This window comes from Cervus elaphus, chromosome 26 (assembly GCF_910594005.1).
Source record: "Cervus elaphus chromosome 26, mCerEla1.1, whole genome shotgun sequence".
Taxonomy (NCBI): domain Eukaryota; kingdom Metazoa; phylum Chordata; class Mammalia; order Artiodactyla; family Cervidae; genus Cervus; species Cervus elaphus.
Genome location: NC_057840.1, coordinates 34977439 through 35002980, shown reverse-complemented (window position 1 = coordinate 35002980; position 25542 = coordinate 34977439). Strand labels below are relative to the sequence as shown.

The 25542-nt window shown below is 42.1% G+C and overlaps 1 protein-coding gene across 1 annotated transcript in view; it reads right to left on the bottom strand.

The window, feature by feature from the left end:
• The window catches only part of AKAP12 (A-kinase anchoring protein 12), a 105876-nt gene extending 86163 nt beyond the window's left edge, over positions 1 to 19713 (bottom strand). Inside the window, exons 1-2 of the mRNA XM_043888278.1 lie at positions 19573 to 19713; positions 18898 to 19242 (exon numbers count right to left, since the gene is read on the bottom strand). Coding sequence (XP_043744213.1) covers positions 18898 to 19062 — 165 coding nt within the window. The 5' untranslated portion in view covers positions 19063 to 19242; positions 19573 to 19713. The remainder of the gene's footprint in view (positions 1 to 18897; positions 19243 to 19572) is intronic.
• Positions 19714 to 25542: the final 5829 nt, after the last annotated feature.

The following is a 25542-nucleotide window of genomic DNA, read 5'->3' as shown; positions in this document are numbered from 1 at the left end:
AATAATCACCATTATCTGTGGTTCCTATGATAAGGGAGACTGACTGAGGGGGACGAATGGGTAAGGAGAAAGAATGGCTTTTATATAGCTATGCATACACTAGAAGATTTTTAACAAACACTATTATTCTTTTAAAGACACCACTTAATTATTTTTAAAATTCTTTTTAGGTTTTACATTTACACCTGTGATCCATTTTTTTAAAATTTATTTAATTTTAACTGGAGGATAATTGCTTTACAATATATGATCCATTTTGAGTTAGTTTCTATATATGGTGCAAGGTATGATCAGGTGTTATTGATGGGTTTTTTTGCACAGAAGTATTCAAATTTTCTTGCACCATTTGTTGTTCTGTATCTTGTGTCATATGGGGTCCTAGTTCTCTGACCAGGGCTCAAACTCATGCCCCTGCATTAGAAGGTGGAGTCTTAACCACTGGACCACCAGGGAAATCTCCTGAACTGTACACTTTAAATGGGTAAATGTATATTAGGTGAATTATATATTAATAAAAACTGGTGCAGAAAGAAAAGAATGCTTTCATTTACTTGTATACATTTAACTTTGTCCTTAAAACATAAGCTTTTACTACAGATTCTATTTACTATACTCAAATTGAGTCTATATCATCCAAATAAATGAGATTTTTGAATTGGAATTAACTTTTTTTTTTACCAGAAATATTACATGCATATTTATATTATATAAAAATCTATCTTTAACATGCATTTGTGATTCCTGCTATCTTGATGAAGAATTTGTTGGCAAAAGAACCACCTAGAATTTTGCGTTAAATACACAGCTTATTTCATGATGTTGGCAAGCAGAAGTAGTTAACTGCTTTAAATGTATGTTATAAAACTAATAGGCTCTGTCTATTGTCCTTAAGGCCTGACGGCCATTCATTTAAGTCTCCTTGCAAGACTACTCCTGGCTCGAGCTTCCTTCTTGGCGCCCTTAAGCTGTTGGGCCATCCTCCAAGCTCAGGTTCTCTGTTCTCTTCCTCTCTGTCACCCAGTCCTTTCTGTCTCCCACTAGCTTTTCTCCCAGAACAGTCTCCTGTCCACCTGTCCTAAGTTGGAGACTGTATGGACCATCCAGGAAGACATCAGGGCAGATACAGAGTTGACACAGCTGGGCTCAGCTTGAAGGGATAAAAGACAATGAACTAGTGGTGTCCCTGGCAGAGAGATAATTTCAGGATTCAACAGCATGTAGATGTAATGGAAGCCAAGATGCTGCATATCTCCCAAGAGCTCGTGGAGCAAAAGTGACTGAAGAAATATCAACAGGAGTTTAGTCTGTGTTGAACAGATGCACCAATGACCAGCCTTGCGTAGATATAGCTAAAAAAGATCCGAGTTACAGAAAGCCCCGGAAGTAAGGGGTGACTCTAGTTCAGGAAAGGGAAAGTGAAAGTGAGGTCACTAAGTCGTGTCCAACTCTTTGAGACCCCGTGGACTGTAGCCCACCAGGCTCCTCGGTCCATGGGATTCTCCAGGCAAGAGTACTGGAGTGGGTTTCTCCTGCCATTAAGTGATCCAAACTCTCAGAGAATCACCGTGTGAGTCAAAGAGAAAATTTAAGAGAAGACTCTGGAGAAAGTCATATGAATACATTTTTCACCTATAAAGAGGAAATCTAAAGCTGAACAACTTCAATGAATAAACTTTTATATTCAGGCAAAGAAAATGGGTTTAGATTCTGAAGAATAAGGAAACCAAGACCCAAAAAACTTGCTAAAGCCTTAGACCTGAAGTTGTGAAAGGTCTTTTCAGCTTAAAAAAAGAAAAACAAAAAATTGTGGAAGAGGCTGAGGTCACCCTGTGGGATGTTTCCACTTGAGAAACACTCCTGATAAAGGCTGGCTTCGGGCTTCCCTGGTGGTTCAGTGATAAAGAATCTTCCTGCCAATGGAGGAGACAAGACTTTGATCCTTGCTCTGGAGATCCCACATGCCTTGGAGCAACTAAGCCCTTACGCCACAACTACTAAGCCTGCGCTCCAGAGCCTGGGAACCGCAACTTCTGAGCCGCAATTACTGAAGCCCGAGGGCCCTAGAGCCCATGCTCTGCAACAAGAGAAGCCACCGCAATGAGAAGCACCACAACTGGAGAAAAGTCCTCACAGCAACAGAGGTCCAGCGCAGCCAAAAATAAATAATAAATAAAATCACTAAAAATAAAAAAGAATGGCTCCAACTGATAGAAATTATAAAACGCTTTAGGGATTTTTCTCTTTTTTGGAGGTAGGGAGAGGAAACGGAAAACAAAGAATTTCTAAACTTTATTTAATTCATACCAGATACTTGCTTGTTGAAAATGCCAATAAATCAAATGATTCAACTTTTTAAGTCAACTGGATATGTTTCTGCTTCAGATAGAATTCCCAAAATAAAAACCAACCTAAGAATGAAATAAGTGTATAGCCCAAACTATGTTTCTATACAAATATGATCAAGATGCCACAGTTTGCATTTATCTTAAGATGCCCACAGTGGTAGAAAGTTGACTTCAGTTATGGAGACATTTCTTGGAGGCCACGTTATTGCAGTTCATGCAAAAATATTTAAAATCAAACAAAGGCAATGAAAAGAGCTTCCTTGTATTGCTACATTCATTGACTGAGTGAAAGAAAACTACATGAAAGAGCAAAAGAAAGCAGCTAACTGTTGGTTTTTATCTTTTCTAATCTCAAGATGCAACGTGAGGAATAAATGATAATAAATACCTAGGTGTGTAGTGGGGCAAAGAGGAAAAGTCTGGAAGGGCAGATACACCTATAGGTAGAACCGCCCCCCCCCCCCCAACCCTGATCACAGAATTCCAGGTATTTCTACCATCTAATGGTATCTATAAAGCGGTCACACACAGAGGAAAATGGCTAGGAGCAGGAAGACTAGTCTGAAGACTGATGTTGCATTCTATTGCACGTGCCTGTGCTTAGTCTTAGTTGTGTTCGACTCTTAGCGACCCCATGGACTGTAGCCCATGAGGCTCCCCTGTCCATGCGGATTCTCCAGGCAAGAATACTAGAGTGGGTTGCCATGCCCTCCTCCAGGGGATCTTCCCAACCCAGAAATCAAACCCAGGTCTCCTGCATAGCAGGCAGATTCTATACCATCTGAGCCACCAGGGAAGCTGACAAAGGTCTGAGGAAGCAGCTCTAGAACCAGCGGGACTTCATGATGGCCTGCATGCTCCGCTGTTGCTGTTTAGTCGCTCAGTCATGCCCGACTCTTTGTGGCCCCACAGACTGTAGCCCGCCAGGCTCCTCTGTCCATGGGATTTCCCAGGCAAGAACACTGGAGAGGGTTGCCACTTCCTTCTCCAGGGGATCTTCCCCACCCAGGGACTGAGCCTCCTAGGAAGCCCCCAATGGCCTAGATACTAGCAAATGAAAGGCAAGAGCCAGTAAGACAGTGACACCATTCACCATTCTATAAGATGCTGAAGGCATTACAGAGAGTTCCCTTATGGGAAGAAGAGGCAGGCAAAGGGGACAGAAGGAAACACTGTTTTTGAGGTGAACTTGTCCAACACATAGATGCATGTGGTGGATATAATTGGGTGTTAAAACCCTGGAAGAGGGGGGGTGGGGGGGTAGTGGAAAAAAAAAAAACCCTGGAAGAGGACAGTATCCCAGCAGGACAAAGCCCTGACCTGGATGGACAAATTAGCCAGCGGATGTTCCTTAGGGAGGATATAGAACAGGGTTTACATGGGTACAGTAGGACAGACAGATGATGTGCTGGGAGGTCAGGATGACCGAGCAAAATGGGAAGGGAGAAGATGGTGGTTGTAGGTGCCTGGCATTCAGTTGCACCCAAATGGAAGAGAAAAATGAGGGGAGATGATTCTTTAGGTCGTGACTTGCCTCCAACCCCAAGGAGCTCTTACAGTCTGGCATCAGTTATCTTCCCATCCGGAGGGAATGGGAAGAATGAGGACAGGCTTTGAAATAACTGGATGGCCCACAAAGATAAATCATTTGCCATTTACTTGACAGCAGATAGAGTGATATATTCTAAAACAATACCTAGAGAGGCAGAAAGTCCCGGGATCTGAGGAGGGTCTAATGTATCAGGAGCTGTCTCCTCCTCAGCATCACAGCCAGGTTCACATCACAGTGGTTTCATTCCCACCAGCCCCACCCCAAGGAGCTGATGAAACCAGGAGAAGACCTCAAGAGTCAGTGAATCGTGGGGCTTCCCTGGTGGTCCAGTGGCTAAGACACTGCACTCCCAGTGTGCGGAGCCTGGGTTCGATCCCCGATGAGGGAAACTAGATCCCGCATGCTGCAAATAAGACCCAGAACAGCCAAATATATAATCTTTTTTTTTTTAAGAGTTAGTGAATCAAAAGTTTCATAAATATTTACTTTGTTGGCACCCTTTTAAAGTGGGAATGATACCACTTACCTCATAGAAGTTATGACTGAACAATAAGATAGGAAAAAGGATGGACCACAGCCCTCCAAAACCATCTGACACCTAATAGTACTTAAGCCCAACAAATGTCAGTGAGCTGACAGTGAGAAAAGGGACTGTATTTTTTTTATATTTCTACATATGCCTGATCCTTACGGCTTAGGCCTTAGTTAATCCCCTACAGTTTTCACCCTTGTAATCAACCCAGAAACACGCAGTCAGATAACTGTGGGAAGGGCCCTTGAACATGGGCAGAGGACACAGAACTGACAGTCAGGCTCCCCTTTCACTCACAGGACATTCACGCTTTGTGTGAGCATAAGCACAAAAAGTCACACTGAAGTAGGGGCCACTGCGTGGGGATAGTAACAATATTTATATGTGAACCAATTTTTAAAATAAGTTCAGTATTAGTAAAGGTTTACTAAGAAGCAGGAATCATCATTTTATGCCTAGATCGAGCTGCTCCCACTTAAATGGCCTGAAGCAATCTTACAAGAATATTGATTTTTAGGTTTTCCAAAGGAGCAACTTCCTTAAAAATTTAGCTTCGTTACACTCCCAGGATGCTGTTATTTGCTTTGATTTGCTTTGATCAGACTCAAGGAAAAAATAAATCAGAGTGCGTCTCAGCTTCTTATCCGAAGCCGAAATAAGCCAGCTTGGTCAGCTCATAGCAAAGGAATCAGAGGCTTCGGGGATTTTTTCCCTCTTCATGACCATAAAAAGCAACAAGCGGGTGACATTTCCCTTTACTCTTATTTGCCAGAAGAAGAATTTGCAGCTCCATTCAAGAAGGCTGTGTTTTGACCTTCGCCTGATCTTCGTTCAAGTTCACATACAGTTACAATACCTCCAGTATTCACTGCAGGCGCTGGAGAGGGTTTGAGGAACACAATAATTTACAGCATTTAACTCCACAGTAGTCCAATTGTCTCTGGCCCCAGAAAATACGGTTGAGAGAGAGTTTTAGGACATAATGTCACTTGTGCTAGGATGTTCAGCCCTATGGGTAAATTAATTAAGTGCCACAGAAACGGAGTCAATGGTTATTGGACTCACCACACATTGAAAATAAAAACTAAATCTAATATGCAAACTATCTAGATTATTTGAAAAATGAAGAGAACCCAAAGTATATTCAATTTCCAAATTTTCAATGATCCTGCTGTTGCTCAATTTTCTACTTCTTTCTCTTTCCCTGCCACTCCCACCAAATACATCAGGAATTCTAGACATAACTTATTAAGGATATAAAAATATGAACTATTTCATCTTAGGATAATCTGAGGCATTTCCCAAATCATGTACATTTAAAGGCTGGGATATATCCCTTATTTTCATTTTAATCAGTGTAAGAAATCTCTCTACATTTAGTTCATTTAAACATTGCATATAAAAGGCAATCATTTTTATATGAATGAAATGAAAATCCATGCTGCTTGCTCCCCTTGCCCAAAAGAGAACAAAATTCCTTAATATCTCAGAATTATTCTCTAGGTCTCAGATTTGAAATAAAGTTAAGTCCTCACCTCCATCCTAACAAATGGAGATGTAGATCTCAATTAATTACGGGTTTCACACTGCCAATTTCAATTAATGCAGAAGTCACACACTGGTATTCAAATTCTCCAAGGCAGAGCCACAAGATACCTCTCTTGGCTTCTCACAATCACTGTTTTCTAATTGTGTCTTCACTAGCCTGGCATTTCCCAGTTGCATTTGGGTAAAGATGCATATTATATGTCCCCTTTGGGAGAGGCGTAATTAATAATAACATATTAAAGTTTCTGCAAAAGTCCTGTAGTTAAAAAATGAAATCTTTTTGATGTGGACCATTTTAAAGTCTTTACTGAATTTGTTACAGTATTGCTTCTGTTTTATTTTTTGTTTTCAGGGTCACATGGCATGTGGGATCTTTGATCCTTGGTTCAAGGATCAAACCCCCATGCCCTCTGCATTGGAAGGTGACGTCTTAACCACTGAACCACCAGGGAAGTCCTCCAAAAAGAAATCTTTAACCCAATTTCTCCTAGACTATTTTTCACTCAGTATTTCTTCTAAGATGGTGAGGTTCTCTCTTGCCCCCTTATTTTATTACTTTTATTACTTAAAAATTATTTATTTCCTTGCCTCCTTCTCCTAAGCATCTTCATTCTTCAGCAATTCACCATAAATTCCCTTTCCTCTTAGTTTGATCACTATGAAAAATTACCATAAACTGAGTGGCCAAGATGATAAACATTTATTTCTCAGAGTTCTGGAAGCTGGAAATCCAAGATTCAAGTGCAGGCTGATTTCGCTCTCACAAGAGTTCTCTACCTGCTTTGTAGAGGGTACCATTTGAGGGTGGGGAGGGATGTAAGCGCTCTGGTGTCTCTCTCTTTTTTTTTTTTGGTGTCTCTTTTAAAAGGGCACTAATTCTTAATGAGGGTTCCACCGTCATGACCTAATTACCTCCCGAAGACTCCATCTCCTAACACTATCACACTGGGGATTAGGGTTTCAACATATGAATTTCTAGGGGCACACTCAGTCCATAGCTTCCTCTGTGCCACCTTTCTTGGTACCCTAGTATGTGTGCTCTCTCGCCTTTGAGCCCTGTCATATTAGTGCCTCTTTGTCTGGCACTCAGCTACAATTCACGGCAAGAAGTGGTTCCCACAAATTTAAGTCCACAAGAGACTGTGGGCGCTATGGCCACACATAGGGGATCAGCGGGTCCCCACTGTCCTTAATCTTGGTGGCAAAGACAGATCCCCAGCTCACTTAAAAGGTACTCCAATCTTCCTAAATATACTTACACATCGTCTGCCTATTCACTCTTTTTTTGTTTCATCTGGCTGTATGGAATTTATTTATTTGTTTCTTTACTTAAAACATTTTTAAAATATGCAAAATAAATATTTGGTTATTTATTTTGCATCTTTAAAACATTTAAATGCAAAATAATTTTTGCATTATTTATTTTGCACTTTCAAAACATTTTTACTCCAGGATTGTGCAATTAAGAAAAAACACTTATCACTTCTGTGATTTTCTTTTTCTTTTTCTTTTTTTTACTTCTGTGATTTTCTGGTCGCTCATATATAGCCCTGTGAAAGTCGCTCAGTCATGTCCTACTCTTTGCAACACCATGACTGTAGCCCACCAGGCTCTTCTGTCCACGAGAGTCTCCAGGCAAGAATACTGGAGTGGATAGTTGTTCCCTTCTCCAAGGGCTCTTCCCAACCCAGGGATTGAATCCAGGTCTCCCACCTTGCAGGTGAATTCTTTACTGTCTGAGCCCATCTATAGCCCTAGCTCTTTATTTTTGGTGTTGGGAGAGCACACGCATATGGGGAATCTGTTACTTTTAGTCCAGCCCTTCTAGAGACTAACGAGTTAATTTAGTCATCTAATTTGCCTAAGACTAAAGAACCCTGAGTAAGAAATGAGCAGGGATCCAGTGATCACAGGGACTGCTTGAGAAATTTTCTCTGACAAATGTAATGCTTTAAACCATGACCTACTTCCCTGAATACTTCAGCATTCTTTGAATTCCTCTCTGTCCTGGAGGACTGTTTATCAGGCACAGTTCCAGAAGTGACTTGAAACCTCTGTCACTGTTTCAATTCTAGATAACATTGTGGGTGCTCTTAGCTCCATTTAGGACAAAAACCTTTTGAGCACTTTGAAAGACCTTAGTGTGTCTTTAATAGCAAAAATTAATAACAAAAGAACAATCAACCTGCATTTTAATCAAAGCAAAACAAATTTCCTATATTGTAAGCAAAACAGACAGATCTAACACTGCCATCAAACTGAATTTAAAGGAAACAAACTCCTGAAGGTTAAAAAAAAAAAAATCAGTTAAAAAAAACAAATTAATTTGAGTTTTGCCCTCCTGACTGTCAAGTATTTTTTGTTTAAATTTCATATACTAAAAAAATAAATAAATTTCATATAATAGCTTTTGTCAGGATTGGAGGAAAAAAACCTTAATAATCAGGACTGATTTAGTAAAGTTTACTGGTAACATTTTCCACTGCTTTTCAGTAACTGACTTCATATAAAACAGAGCAGAACAAGAACAAAAATTTCCATTCAGATATTTAGATTAACACTACAGGAGTCAGGAACTCATGTCTAAATATTGGTTAGATGTGTCTCTGAAATAATTAAGAAAAATTCATCATAGAAAAACTGTCTAATCCTTAGCAGTTTCTTGTAGATTGCAATCCTTTCTCCATCCCCTCATTTCCACCCGAGTTGGTATAGCAGTACATATTCATTGCAAATTTAACCACATCTAAGGCTGAACTTTGCATAGCATTCAGGATTACAGGTGTGGAATAAGACTGCTTTACATACATACCCAAGTGAAGGATAATTTCAAACAAATGTTCCTTAAGAAGCATTATACAAGCAGTTTGTTACCATAGTGAAAAAGTAGCACCCAGAACCGAAAATGCAAAAAAATAAAAAAAGGCTAAGCACCATAACATACACCAACATTGTTTTATGTTTTGTTATTGCTTTATGCATCACAGCAATATGTATTTCAAAGAGCAAGTAAAACTATCAAGGATGTAATGAAACGTCGTCAATAAGGATGGTCAATGTCAGGAGTAAGGACAGAAAATTGATCACGAGGCAGACAAAACCCAGAGCCTTATGTAATGGCTCGATTCAATAAGAAATCATATGCTCAGACATGAAGAAAAATAGCAAACCATAAATCGTCCTCCAAACGACACACCAGAGGGCATACACTGGAGGTGGAAAAAATTGCGAAGAAGAAATGTCTTCTTTGAAAGTGAAGATAAACATTCCCCAAGCCACCTAGATTCTTTGCCTACAAATGGAAGAGATGCTAGTCAACCATCAGCCTCTTTCGTTTTTACATGGACCCAGATGCGGGGACAAACTAGTCACTGTCGCCTGATGAAGCAGGGACCCAATGGCTATTCGACCCAATGCCATCTGTTTTATCGAGTCTTCCCTTTGATTATCATTCACTGGTTCCACCTTCTCCCCAGCCACCACTCTCAGCTCCTCTGGTGCCATCAGCTCTTATCCTGTGATATTAACCTTCCCTGGGGGCTCCCCACTCCGCCAACCTGGATTGCTCACAGTGCCTGTGATCTGGGCTGACGCAGGTCACTCCTCAGAGACACGCTATTGATCTCACGGATGCTCTCTGTCATTTTCCTAGACTCTGATGCAAACTTCTTCTTTACATTAAAAAGGGGGGGGGGGGCTATAACTGTCAAGTGACACTCTCTCTTCTAAAGATACACCTGGTGTAAGTCGCTGTTTGGCATGGTTGGCTATAGCAATAGACAATGGAAACCGACATCAGGAGGGGAATTCCTTGTCTACTGGAGAAACTGGAGCGCTCCATATTCCAAGCCTTGAAGTCTCAGCTGTTTTTGGCTGCCCCTGTGCTCAGCCTACACTTTGCACCCATCCCATCGCTCGGGTTAATATCTGCCCCCCAGGCTCCTAGGGGCGTCCTCTCTGCTGAGTGTGAAAGGGTCTGCCTCTTTGCTTTCTTTTTCTCAGAAGCCTCCACTCGGACGGCTCTCTGCAGCCTGTGCGGCTCTTACCATAATTGCCTGCAATTCTATGGTCATCTTCCCATTATCCTCTTACAAACATTCAGCTCCTTCATATGCCCTGTGCCTTCCAGCCTCCTGACTAATATGGCCTTTATCTGCTTGTGACACTTGGCAAAATCGCCTTTTCTTTGTACATCAGCTATCCAGACAATTCACTAAACAGACACGTACCAACTAAAGGCAGTTCTTCCATTGCCTGCCCAACTTATTTAAATCTTTGTTATTGAATCTTTCCTCTAAAGCTGGAGTCCCCAAACTCTGGGCCCCGGACGGGTATCTGCTGTCAGATCAGCGATGGCATTAGATTAAAAATAAAGCACACACTAAATGTAATGTACTCGAATCACCCCAAACCATCCCCATTCCCCACCCCTGGTCCGTGGAAAAACTGTCTTCCACGAAACCAGTCCCTGATGCCAAGGAGGTTGGGGACCCCATACCTCACCTAGATCATGAGGTGCTCAAGGATAAGGCTGTGTTCTTTACCTCCTGAAGCATCTAGAACCAGGGCCTTTCATAGCGTAAATCATTAGGAAATACCCAAATGATTATTTTTAATGAATAACATTATTATATACCAAGAAAACAAATTCACTTCTGAAGACAACACAGGCTCCCCACTTTTTAGTATTTATGTATATATTCTCTGGTGGCTCAGACAGTAAAGAATCTGCCTGCAATGCGGGAGGACCTGGGTTCGATCCCTGGGTTGGGAAAATCCCCGTGAGAAGGGAACGGCAACCCACTCCAGTATTCTTTCCTGGGAAATCCCAAGGACAGAGGAGCCTGGCAAGCTACCTACCATGAGGTCACAAAGAGTTGGACACAACTGACCAACTAACACTTTCCTTTTCACTAAACTTACCATAGCCATGAGACCAGGGCAAGCCCTAACGGTGCCTGAAGATGTGGAATGTAAAAATATTTCAAACCACGGATCTGCCATTAGAATCGATTAGATTTTTAGCCACTCTCTTAATGCTTTTAACTCTGTATACAAATAAACAGAGTACGAAAAACTTTAAAGTAAAAGAAAATCAATAAACATATATGTGAATACGGAAACTTGAGACTATTTAATCAATGGCACTGGAACAACAGTGACCAGTATGGAAAATGAATTTAGACTTCTTCCTCTAGACAGAAAATAATCCATTTTAATGGGTCGAAGAGACGAATACATGAAAGGGAGCGCTTTGACCTTTTTTTAAGCACCAAGCTCTTGGATTCCTCTCTTCTTCGTATCCCCAGTTCCAGGAATCCAGGAGCCAGTAGAGAAATGTTAATGAAATCAAGACAGAAAAGCAACTATGTGGTGCAGAAAGCCAGACAGCCCTCTTCTGGGCTCCTCCTCAACACTTGGTTAGGTGTTAAGATCTCTTCACCCGACATTCGGACCAGCCAAAGGCCATAAATGAAGCCCACGCTGCTGCTGCTGCTAAGTCGCTTCAGTTGTGTCTGACTCTGCGCAACCCCATAGACGGCCCATCAACTCAAGTGATGTTTCCAATATGATAAATGAGGGACGACGGTTAAAAGGCATCAGGTGGGAACAAAAAAGTGAATGTTGACAAGTAGATCCTGGCTCAGAGAAAAGAAAGGAACATTTGATTCCACACTAGGGCTTCCCTGGTGGCTCGGAGGTTAAAGCGCCTGCCTGCAATGCGGGAGACCTGGGTTCAATCCCTGGGTCGGGAAGATTCCCTGGAGAAAGAAATGGCAACCGACTCCAGTATTCTTGCCTGGAGAATCCCATGGACGGAGGAGCCTGGTGGGCTACAGTCCATGGGGTCGCAGAGTCCACCATGCCTGAGCGACTTCACTTTCATTTACCCTGAAGAGTACATTTCATTAAGAACAATACTATTCATACTAGCAGCACGTCTGGTTTCAAGACAGCAGAATAAAGGAGTGAAACTATGTTGGGGAGAGGTTTCCCTTTATTTTCTCCCCCTTACTCTTCTGAAACCCTCTCTGCCACCCACAGGAGCACCAACATCGCTCAGGGTATGCTGCCGTCCCCTCTGCAGGGCCTCCCTCAGCTCCGACACCCCGTAACCCGCTTCCTCCAGACAACGGTGACCACCCCAGACAAATCAGGACCCCGGATAAGCATCAAGGTTACAGAATCTCAGATGCTGGAATGGCCTGGGATTCTGATAGAATAATCTAGAAGGGGGGCGGGTGGGGTCTTTAAAAAGCTCCCCAGGTGATTCAACTGCACAGCCAGGTTTGGGAACCACAGAAAATGTAATCTCTCTGGACATCCACAATTTGCATGCCTGCATATAAGAAACAGCAGATGGGCCACTGATTTATAGTAATCTCCTCTTCCTAAAATTTGGCTTCTCTCATTTACACAACATCATGAAGAAACTGCAGGAAGACAAAAACCTTTGATCTTGAATGAATACTAGCATTAAGAGAAGCCTAAGTGTCCGGGAAAGACGCTGTAGTTTCCAGTGCTTTGAACACCTACGTTTTTCTGGGAAAACATATTTATTCCAGTTAACAGAGCCAGGCTGTCATTTGTTATGAGAACTGAGAACGGCGCCCAGGGGAGGGGACTACTGTTTTCCCAGGAAGTGAATTTCTACTGCCCACAATTCCTGATTCCAACATTTCATGGATCAGATGTATGAAGAAATTTCTGGCAACTGGATGATTTTAGATTGTTCCCAGAGGAGACATTTTTAAATTGATAGCTAAAGAAGTAGGTCATTGCAAAGTCGATCCAAGCAAATAAAATTAAAGCCAGTTTACTAATTTGGGAAGGAAAGGGAACAATACCTCAGCCTTGTTTTTATTCTAAGCTTGTTATTTCCCAATTCTGATTAATTTCTGGGAGGGGAAAGTCTTTTAAAACTATGTTCCCAGGTGGCTCAGTGGTAAAGAATCCGTGTGCCAATGCAGGAGATGCAGGTTCAATCACCTGCAGGGTCACGAAGATCCCCTGGAGGAGGAAATCGCAATCCATTCTAGTATTCCGGCTTGGAAAATCCTATGGGTGGAGGAGCCTCGTGGGCCACAGTTCCTGGGGCCGCAGAGAGTCAGACACGACTAAGTAACTGAGAACTCAACAGGTAAACAAATTATAGCCTATAATGTTCTGAAAGCCAGTCCAGCTCCTGATGAAGTGCTGACCAGAAGAAACGCATATGATCAATACATCTAACAGGGCACTCAACTTCATAACTAAAAATGCATTGAGGGAATCCAAGGTGCCAACTGAGGTACAGATTGGCAAATACTAGAAAATCTGCTATCCACTGAGGCAAAGGCATGGGAAAGAAAGTGTCGATCTGCACAGAGTAGGAATGCAAAGTGGCTGAATCTCTTTGGAAAGTAAATTTAGCAAGGATTATCAAAATTTTAAATGCATAGAAATCCTATGATCCAGCAACCCTACTTTCAGAAATCTCTCCAAGAGATACATTTGCACACGTACAAAGACGTCTGAACTAGGATAGTCCCTGTGCCAATTTCGTATAACAAGACTAGGAAAATCTAAATACGTACACAGGGGATTGGTTAAATCATTGTGGTATTTCAATCCATAAATGAGAAATTCATGTAGCCAATAAGAACGAAGGGAGATCTTTATATCCTGATATGAAAAGACAGCCAAACCCTAAAGTTGCAGAATTTATGTGTTAGGATCTCATTTGTTAAAAGGAAAAGACAGCGCTATTCTTATTCATATACTTGCACAGGCATAAAGGTTTTAGAAGAATATGCAAGAAACAACCAACATTTATTTCAAACTGTTGTTAACAGTGAATACTTCAGGTGTGGGAGGAATAGGATACTTTCCTTTTTTATCATCCTCTACAAATTATAAGTTCTCAACCATTAACATTTTTAGAAAAACAAACATTAAGTGAATCTTGTTTGCAATGACTTTAAATAAAAATCATTTTAGGGACTTCCCTGGTGAACCAGTAGCTAAGACTTTGGCTCCCAACGCAGAGGTTACCGGCTCAATCCCTGATCAGGGAACTAGAACCCACAAGCTGAAACTAACAAGCGTTTGCACGCGGCAGCTAGGAAAAAAAAGTTCCTCTGTTCTGAAATGAAGATGGAAGATTCTGAGTGCCACAACTAAGGCATAGCGCAGCCAAATAAATAAATAAATTATTTTAATAAGAGTAAGCAAGTGCTTTTGATCATCTTTTAATAAAGACTTTATGATTCAAGAATGATGCTGTCAGGCCTACAGTCAGATTTAAATAAGTAAACTTAATTATTCATAATAAGAAATATAAATGTATATATAACTGAAATTATATTTAGCTGAAATTATTACAGATTAATATCTTCACCTTAATCCTTTTATTAGATGTACTAACAGGTAGGATCACAGGTATAAATCCCTACTCTTACATTCTTTAATAAGGTACTAACTTGCAGGAAAATGGCCCAAAATCTAAACAGACAAGACAAATAATTATAATTATAGATTTTAAAATAGTTTATTGAAAATAAGCTTTCATATTCATAAGATATAATGCATCTCCCTCCCAAACCCAGCTTTTTTCATATTTTCTATTAAATTATTTTAAAAAGAAACTTCTCCTAAATTATAATTTTATAAGGTATGAGAGAACTAAGAATTAGCTTCAAGGACATTTAGTTTTACAGTTTTCATGCGCTAAAAGTACCGATGTATTTTTCTCACATCGCTAAGTGCTGTAAGTTCTAATTCCTCACTTCTTGAATGACTATAACCTAAAGAATTACTATTTAGCTGATTTTCCTTTCGTTGGTATTCTGTAACACTGAACAGGTGTTAAAAATGATAAAGAAAATGAAATCATTTCATAATGCCTTTTAAAACAGAACATTTTTTTCCATTTTATCAATTATCCTATAAGATACCAAACTGGAATCATCCTTTTAATGTAGTCTAAAGTGATCCTGGCACAGAGATTAGTGGACACACAGTGAATTCAGAGAGGATGCACATCTGGAGGCTGTCCTTAGCCCAGGGAAGTATTTCAAGTGGAAATCTCTGCTGATCTGACACATCTAAGAGCCTAAAAGCCTATAATGGATTCAAGGGACGGCAACGCAGCCCCCACCAGCTCTCAGACCTAAATGACCATCCTCACACCCACAACTCCAATCTCCAGACTGGGTTCTAATCAGCAAGTAGCACCTCTTATGATCTGAGGGAAATTCATACGAACACAGGCAGCCACACCCAGAAAACATCACTCTGTTAACATATAATTCTCTTGAAATCTTAAATTCTGGCCGTTTCCATGTAAAACCAATAAGATAATCACATGACAGCCATCTCTAGTCCCATCTCTAGTAAACACGGGGCAAGTGGGACAGAGCACATACCCTAGGCTGGGACGGGAATTAGGAAATCCAACTGGCTGACTCAATTGTCTGTTTAATGCACAAAAGGTAGCGACATCCTTAACTCTATTCCTCAGGACAATAGATTCTTCTATTTGCATACATCTGTTTGAGTCACAGCTTTTGCAGCCAAATGGAACCGCAGCTTGAGACACTGACAAGGGTCTCTGTCTCCCCACCTGCCAGGGTGGTAGGCCTTACACTGTTGAACTGAGAACTGTTTCATTTCCAGCTCTAAGTTCACTAAACAGAAGAGACAGAAAGGTTAATTTAGAGGATTGTGATTGTCCAGATTTAGCCTGGAGCTTGGCTCCAGAAATCAAGATGTGTCAGAGAACAGGAAGTTCGTCGTCATTGGCCAACCCCACCCAGTGCTGCTACCTGAATGAAAGCAGGCAACTGATGAATAACATTAGGCTTTGTTTACCACCGGTGTTCAGGTGGTCTAATCTTCCTGTACCCTGCAGAGATCAAAATGGCAAACTCTCAAAATTTAACCCGGAAAATCAAGCCATTTTGCTTCACAATTAACATATAAAGATTGTAAAAGATTGACTGGAAGATAAGACTCCTTCCATTTCCATTAAAATACATCACAGATAAAATCAGGATTTGTCTCAGTGCATCTAAATGTTAGGCTTGGGTAATCAAGTTTTACCAGTGGGGGAGAAAAAAATCTGCTAATAGCCTTTAATTAATGATCAGCATTCTGCTAGAGGGAGGGGGATATATTACTCTAAACCTCCCCAGATGTCCACAGACCCAATCAAAAAAGCTCAAGATGTAATTCATCACTAATTCAATGTATGAAGTGGTCTCATTTGAGTCACTTGCATTTATCATGCATTTGTCTACTTGAGATTAAAGGCACTTTGAAATGCAATGGTAAACAAGCCATTCTAAAGAAAAAGAAAGCTGAATTCCCAAATCTTAGTTTTCTGCTAGATATTCACCTGGTCTGAGAATAACCAGACATTGACTGAGTCACTATCTGATAAGTGAGACAGATCATAATGATAAAGTCAAAGAAAAAGTAGACGGCTGTTTATCTGTTATACCCCAATACAAAATTAAAAGTTTAAAAAAGAAAGCAGATGGACCACGGTATTCCCCAACTTGACTGTCTCCAATCAAAATCAAGGTGCCAGGATCATCCTACATGCCAGCCACACACTCCATACAAGGAGCATCACCTGTTATGAGCAAACCCAGGTACGGTCCCTGCCTTTGTGGATCATTCGCAGCAGCCAGAACACTTACTCATCAAGTCACAAACCCACAGCCATGGAAACTGCGGGCAAGAAAGGTCCATGGTGCTATGGGAATCCAGAATGGCAGATGAAATTACTCAGAGGTCCGAAATTAGGGTTGAACAGGGTGAAGAAAGGAGACAAAAGCTACATGCTGAATCATTCTTAATTAGAGCGTCCTTTTGAAAAGACATAGGTCTTCAAAACTTGAGTAATACATTTTGCTAGTCACAATGAAAAACTACACGTTTTCTAACATGTACATGTAAGTGTATTGATTTGTCTCCAAATTGATAACTGGGCAGTCTGCCAGAAAGTTCAATGATATTCAGGATGTCATTTAAGTAATTTTTGAAAGGAGGTCATCTCACTGTTTCAAGATGGTTGTGACTAGGAAAGAGGAAGAAGGATGATGTTATGGAAGGAAGATAAAGAGAACGGAAAGGAAGCAATATTTTAAACGAATACACAGAAGTTTATTGGGAAGAGAATAAGTACCATATCTTAGTGTGAACTGTTACTAAGACCTGAAGGGCTGGTAAAAGCCAAAGGAAAAAATGTTCCCCAACTGCAAGCTTTTAGCAATTATGCCTTACAATTACTTTCATTACTGGACTCTAAATACTGGTTATGCAGCCATTTTGACAGTAGTTGACATCAAAAAGTGAGATACAATAAATATTAAAGCATAACTGAGGCACTTCCCTGGTGGTCCAGTGAAGTCTGGACACTGAGCTCCCAATGAGGGGGCCTGGGTTTGATCCCTGGTCAGGGAACTAGATCCCACATGCTGCAGTTAAGATATGATGCAGCCAAATAAATACATATATACATAAAACTGAGACCTCAAAAGGATAGATTTCTTGAGCATATCTTAGAGAATCTAGGCATTCCAGGCACAGTAGCTACTTGCAAGCATCTACAGCTCTAGGGACCATGGGTTTTACAAGGAGGTATGTTAATGACTAGAGGTAATCTAGTTAAAAGCAGTCTCTCCATCCAAGCTAGACTACCACAGCTAAAAGGTCAAGGCGATGAGGTCATAATTCTGTGATTTTTACCTAGATTTCAGGGGTTTTTTTTCCCCTTACACTGTAAGTATCTATACTTTCTGAGATAACTCTTAAAGGTCCTCAAGTACTCTGTATATTCTTAAATTTGACACGTTTCTTTTTTCTTTTTAAGTATTAAGTATGGTTACCCACATCTTCCCATAAAAGTATAACAAAACGGGTGGGGTGAAGCCTGGCTAATGAACATACATGCTGGAAAACAGATCTAAAAAACAACGATCTAGACAAGTCACAATCTTGGCGGCTGCAGTTGCCAAGAATAAATATTGCAGCCTCGAAGACCTAAGACTATAAAATGCAAAATGTCTAGGACGTTCAGCACTGCCTCCATAGACCGGAATAGACAGGGACTACTCCCTTACGCCTTCGACTGCATCCTTTGAGAACTTCTAACTACTCCGGTATTTGTTTATCCCACTGAGTCCAGCGAACTGAGCGAAAAGGAGGACGCCGCCGTGTTTGCGAACCCTGTCATTCCTTTTGGAAATGCCGCGTCGGCTCAGGTTTTCTTTGGCGGAGAGTGAGCTACACCCCAGGCTTTCTCTGCATCGGGAAGGCGGTGTTGTCTGCTTCAGCCGCCTGCCGCAGGAGGGCTGGGTACCAAACCCGGTCGCTCCAGACACAGCCGGTAGCAAGGGCAGTGCGCTGCGGGGAACCCACGGGTGGCGGAGTCGCCAGGCTGCAACACGCGTCACGGCCCAACAGCTGACTTTCCGCGTGGGGGGACGGGGTGGGGGGCTCGACACGTCTGGCTGGGGGTCAGGGCTCCGCAGACACCCCCCCCCACCCCCACCCCCGCCACAGGCAGCTCGCCGGTGTCGGGCTGGGTCGCTCCACCGGAAGAGCGTGGAGAAAGGCTCAGTTAGCGGCCGGCAGCGGGCGAATTTTATTACTGCGGATGGCGCAGTCGCCTCCCCTGGAGACCCACGACAAAGATGCAAGCCCCCCTTGCCGCGCTCGCGGATCCTTTGGTCCCGCCCCGGCGCTAAAACCCTGAAAAGCCTAGAAAGAGGGATTGAGGCTCGCGAGTTTGTAGATGGGCTGGACCGGCCGGGAAGTTACTGCTGGCGGAGATCGAGGAGACCTCCCCCCTCCCCTTCGCCCCAAAGACCCGCGCCGTCCCGCCCCACCCTCCCCTCCTCCTCCGGGCAGGTGGCCCGGAGCGCGCCTACCTTGGTGGCGGGGTCCGCAGGGGCGATGGCCGGGTCCCCCGGCGTGCCGGGCGCCGCCTCCGCCGCAGAGCCGCCGCCGCCGCTGGGCTCGGGCTCGGCGGGCGTCGCGCTCCCCGCCTCCGGCTGCTCCGGGCTCCGCTGCTCGGTGGAGCTCCCGGCGCCCATGGCTCGTCTGCGGTTCTCCGGTGGCTAGCCGCTCGGTGAACGCCTTCCCCAAATCGCAGGGACGCGGAGAAGAGCCAGAAGCCGTGCACTAGCAAAGTCCCAAGAGCGCCTCAGTCTCCCGCCGTGCTCCTCCGAACCCGCCCAGACTGCGAATGAAGGAGACGCGCTCGCGGCAAACTCCTTAAAAGAAAAAAAAAAAAAAAGCCACCTCTTTGCCTCCTCCTCCTCCCCCTTGTTTTTCCCTCGCTTCATCACATGAGCGCAGCCCCAGACACGCCTTGCAGCAGCATCTCCCCCCAGGCTGCTAGGACCCGACGAGCAGCCGGAGCCTTGGCGAGCCGCCCACCTCGACCCCCAGGGCGCCTCCCATTCCTATATCAGGACGGGAGCTAGGGGTCCACCCAGGGATGCCTCCCCGAAAGTGAGGGGAGAACGAGAAAAGGGAGCCCCCCCCCCCAGGGGAGATCGGAGTCGCTGGTGGGGTGGGGGCGGTATTAAATGATGGATGACCTGAGGCAAGGCTTCTGCTGCAGCCCACTCTCAGCTCGCCCAGATGCGAACCTAGATCCCCGTTTTCCTTCCTTCGGAGCGCTTGCCTCTAAACGTGCGTTCCTGCCTCCTCGCCGGGAGCCGGAGAAAGGCAAGCGCTCCTGGGCTCCGCCGGAGTCTGACCATATTAGGGCACCTCACGTGGCAGGAACAGGGAACCAAGAGGTTAATGCAATCAGACCACGGATGAGGTGGGCCAGGCGGCCCCACGCTCTCCTATCACCCAGAACAAGTGATATCAGGCGATGCCATCGGCAGCACCGCTCCCCTCCTTCCCCGGGGAAATTGGGGAAGTGAGACTGTTACTGGAAATGTGCCTGTCCTTAAGAGCATGATGCTGGGGTCCAGGCCACCTCTCGCTAGCGGACGGCTGAAACAGGATCATTTGCCGTCAGTGTTTCTCCATAGATAAAGGCTTTCCATAATAACAGCCTCAGGGCCTTGCATTCTGTCCCTTCCTACTCCTGAAAAGAAGGCTTGTATGAATATAGCAGGCAGTCGGTATATATTTGAACTAAATGAAAATGTTAACGGAATCACCCGGGAAGTAAGCATAAAGGCAGTGGGGCTGGAAAAAAAAAAAAAAAAAAAACCAGTTTTAACCCGCAACTAAGCGCCTCGGTTTTCACAGAATCTCATTACAAATGAAGAAACTTGTGGAATATTGCCCCTAATACTAGATACATATCCAGATTTGGGACTCAGTGGTAGGAGAATTGATGTAAACAGCAGTTGGGCACCAGGATATCTGTGCCTAATTAATTACGTGTAGTAAAATGGCCTGGGGAACCATATTATCCAACATACGATTTTTCTAAATTTATCATTTTATCTGAAAGGAGTACACAGCGGCCACTTTCTCTGGAATATGTCATTTAAGAAGCAGTCTATTTCCAAAATGGTTGGTTTTCCAAATTTTTAAGCATTTCACCCATTTTGACTTAAATTTTGAATTATTGAGGAAACATTTGAGTACTTACTATGTACCAGACATTGTGAGTGTACTGTGTGTGTACAATCACATTTCATCCTTAGAGAAGTACTACAGTGTAGATCCTATTATTCTCAGGTTACCAATATAGTGAGAGAAAGTAGGCCCAGAAAGGTTAAATCAGGCCCTCAAAGTTTCACAGCTGGTAGTTGGAAGAGCAGATTCCTTCTTTTGGACCACTCCCCAACAGGTTACTCCCCTTCTGTGGGAAGCTTCAAACGTGCTCTCTCTTCTTCTCAGGGATGTCGGTGAAAAGTGCATTTAGACCTCACCTAGGATGTTAAGAAGGGAAAATGCTGTTAAAACCTATTTGAGAATGATTAATGTCAGCACATGTGAAAATGTATCATTAGGTAGTACAAATACTATCAAAACTTTCTATTCTGTGAGATTATATTTATTCGGTTCCTGGGAAAATCTTGAAGCTTTTCACATCTCACTTAGTCTTTGAATTTTCAGAAGAGATTGCAAGGTCAAAGATTTCAAGCCAGCAACCCACATGCAAAGTAAGACCCTGCCAGTGTCTGATTAGACTAGCAATTGTTTGCTTTGTGTTTATTTTTTAGGCTGTGAAATGCTCAGATTCTTATTTTTTAATTGCAAAATCTTACTTAAGAAATGTGCATGTTCTAGTACTTCCTGTTCTGCCTGAAACAGCACCATGATAAGGAGGTATTAAGAATAATGGACTCCTTTGTAGATTCACACAAACACACATTAAGTTGTTGATGTTCAGTTGCTCAGTCGTGTCCAACTCCTTGTGACCCCATGGACTGCAGCACGCCAGGCTTCCCTGTCCTTCACTGTCTCCCGGAGCTTGCTCAAACTCATGTCTATTAAGTTGGTGATGCCATCTAACTATCTCATCCTCTGCTGTCCCCTTCTCCTCTTGCCCTCAACCTTTCCCAGCGTCAAGATCTTTTCCAGTGAGTCAGCTCTTCACATCAGGTGGTCAAACTGTTAGAGCTTCAGACTAACACACACATTAAGTTCCTTTGGTTTTAAGACTGAGCAAAGAATCCTTTCCATTTTACTCACAGACTGGGGAATTACTCTTTGTTATTTTTTTAGATGCTTCATTAATTTTATTTTTTGATTTCTTCATCAGTTTTGAAAAAATGTTATTGAAATGTAATAAAAATTTTATTTACAAGTTGATTTACAATGTTGTGTTAGTTTTGGGTGTACAGCAAAGTAATTCATTGATTCTTTTCCATTGTAGGTTATTATACTGAATTTAGTTCCCTGTGCTATATAGTAGGTTCTAGTTGGCTATCTATTTTGTACATAGTAGTGTGCATTTGCTCTTTGCTATTTTTGTAAAGAAGAGTGGTTATGTTATGTATTATCCCCAGCAATGGGATGTTCCAACCTATTGGACATGCTACTTGGTGCTTCAAAACAGTATTCAAATCTTATTCACTCCTCACTCTTTCAACACGTATTTAGCGAGTGCCCATTATATGCCTAGCACAGAATTACTGTGCTTCTCACTCAAGACTCCAAGTCAAGCCACCAAGGTTTTCTTTTCCAGAGTTTTGCAGACACCTTCAGAATTACTGGCATCAGCGGCAGCCGTGGAGAGGCAGGCAGCTGGTCTCTAGTTTTCACTAGAGTCCAAGGCTGTCAGTTACCTCGATATCTCGTTTTCTCACCAGCAACCCTTTCTCCTCCAAACAGCAGGCCGCAGGTGTCCCTGCACATCTCCTCCCATGGGAGCAGTTGGTGGTAGTCGTTTCCCTGAGAGAGTTCATAAAAACAGTTTGAGATTTCTCAAAAACAAATACATGTTGCCATTACAGCAGGCTGAACTTGTATGCCTGTCTCATGCTTACTTCTCCAGAAAGACAGGTCACGCAAGATTTGCCAATAAAAGTTAGAGTCGTAGCTGGGCATCTTATGCGTACACAGTTCACAAGTGTTAACATTAACTATAGCCCCTTGAAAGCACAATAATTACTAGGGTGTTTAAAATGGAATTTAAAACCAACATTCTAACCAACAGATCATTTTCTCCATACAAAACCTTCAGATAATTTCACATAACACTAGCACCTCTTCTCCCCTGAAACTACCACTTATGACTTATTTTCCTTAAATAAAGTCTATTTTTTCTGAAGCAATTACTTACATCAAGATTCCTAAGTCATCTAAGAGCCCAATTCCTACTCTCCTGCATTTGTTGATTATTAAGTAGAAAACTAGAAAAGTTAATAATTTTATTCAATTCATGAGTAGCTAATAAACCAACACTCATGTAGAAACTACAGAGAAAGTTCAACATACAGATTAAGCTTAAAGGTCAGGGGAGTTCCCTGGTGGTCCAGGGGGTTAGGACTCCACACTCTCACTCCCCAGGTGACACAGCATGGCACCCCCTGCTAAGGGCCAACTTCCTGTAGGTATACATTATGTATATAGACAACTGTTATTATTCTAACTTTTAAGGAATATATTGCTTTGGGGTTAAGTATTAAGCCAGCTATTCATATATCTGTTTCATTTGAAAGTGAAAATCGCTCGGTCATGTCCTACTCTTTGCAACCCCATGGACTATATTAGTCCATGGAATTCTCCAGGCCAGAATATTGGAGTGGGTAGCCTTTCCCTTCTCCAGGGGATCTTCCCAATCCAGGGATTGAACCCAGGTCTCCCGCATTACGGGCAGATTCTTTACCAGCTGAGCCACAAGGGAAGCCCAAGAATACTTGAGTGGGTAGCCTATTCCTTCTCCAGCAGATCTTCCTGACCCAGGGATTGAACCGGGGTCTCCTGCATTGCAGGCGGATTCTTTACCAACTGAGCTATCAGAGAAGTCCCTGTTTCATTTACCAAGATTTAAAATTGACCAAGATTTAAAACTGACTTAAATCAAGATTACTCTAAAGTAACAAAGGGAGGGAACCATGAGATGAGGCTTGCTGGGGGCATTGTTTGAGGGCGTGGTTAGTTCTTTCATTCATATCATTTATATATACATGTACCCCACCCCCGGGGGGCTTTGCAGGTGGTGCTAGTGGTAAAGATCCTGCCTGCCAGTGTCAGAGACATAAGAGACACAGGTTCGATCCCTGGGTCTGGAAGATCTGGAAGAGGGCACGGCAACCCACTCCAGTATTCTTGCCAGGAGAATCCTGTGGACAGAGTAGCCTGGTGGGCTATAGCCCATAGGGTCTCACAGGGTCGGACACGACTGAAATGACAGCAAGAACGGACATTTCCTCCCCCCTGGTCACCAGCCACTGTGGAAAACTTTATAGAAGCAATTATTTACAGAGAACTAGTTTAACATAGCTCCCACCACTTTGCTCAAGATGTGTCTAACTATAAATGAATAAATAAATGAATATAATTGAAAAGCAGTCCCCAATAAACCAATATAGCTTTGGTTTCTCAGTTTTCTTGAACTGGGCAGCTCTTCACTCACCATGAAGTGACTAGAACCCAGATATAGTAAATGATTTCCCCAATACGAAGAGACAGTTTCTCAGGACACATTTATGGAGGGTACCTGAAGGCATCTGGAAAGTTTCTTCACTCCAGGGAAGATCAAACGTTAGTCTATCACTTGTGTACGACTCTTTGAGACCCCATGGACTATAGCACACCAGACTCCTCTGTCCATGGGATTCTCCAGGCAAGAATACTGGAGTGGGTAGCCATTCCCTCCTCCAGGGGATCTTCCTAACCTAGGGATCGAACCCAGGTCTCCTGCATTGCAGGCAGATTCTTTACTGTTTGAGCCGCCAGAGAATCAACATTAAAAAATGTATTTTGCCTCCAACTAATAAAAAAATTTAAAAAAAAAAATAAATAAAATAAAAAATGTATTTTGATCTATTAATTCAATAAACTCGTACTGAGTTAAGTGCCAGGCAAAATGCTTGGGACTTTTTAAAGCTGGAAGCTGGTTTAAGTCAACACCGTTTACTCGAAAAGACACTACAGAGACATGCATTGCAAATAACTGACAGATTTTTATGTTCCTCTATTAACATAAATCTCTGTAAATATTTAATATTAGCCTGTTATACTTTGTCTTTGACATTAAAAGATACTTCAACTATTTTTTTGTGATTAAGAACCCAGTGTAAAAAACAAGAATTACTAAAATTGTGTACAAGAGAGGTTGACTATTTTATCCCATTTTATGGAGCTCCCATCCTAATCTTGGTCCATATTTTAGATTCTGTATTCTCGGGAACTGATCTCTATTCTATAAGCTGCCTTAAAAAAAAAAATAACTTCTTGTCACTCCTACAAATGCCTTATGTATACAAGGGGTAGTTGTGATAAATCAGAATAAAAGATAGAAAATCAATAGTGAAACTAGACACACTTCTTCCTTCTCTCCAGTTCATCAGGTGCATAATTAATTACATTAAAAAATTCTAAAATCTGCATCTGCTTTTGCTACCAAATCAATGGAAACTTTGAAAAATGGAACAATCACTTGGATATATTGTTTTGAATGTTATGCTCTTGGAAATTCTTTTTTTTTTTTTTAAGGTTTATTTATTTATGGCTTTGCTGGGTCTTCTTTCCTTTGTGGGCTTTTCTTTAGTTGCGGTGATTTTAATTTTTGATTGATTGATTTATAATTTTTCCAATTTTATTTAGATTTAATTGACATAGAACACTGTGTAAGTTTAAGATGTACAGCATGATTTGAATTATATGCATCATGAAATGATTGCCACAGTAACTTTAGTGAAATTCCATCATCTCATATAGACACAGAATTTTAAAAGAACAAACAAAAAATATTTTTCCATGTTATGGGAACTCTCAGGATTTACTGCTTTAACTTTCATATATAACATACAACAGTATTAACTACATACCCCATTTGATCATACTGTATGATTCTTTTAATATATTGTTGAATTCAGATTGCTCATATATTTGTTGAGCATTTTTGCATCATGTTCATCAGTGAT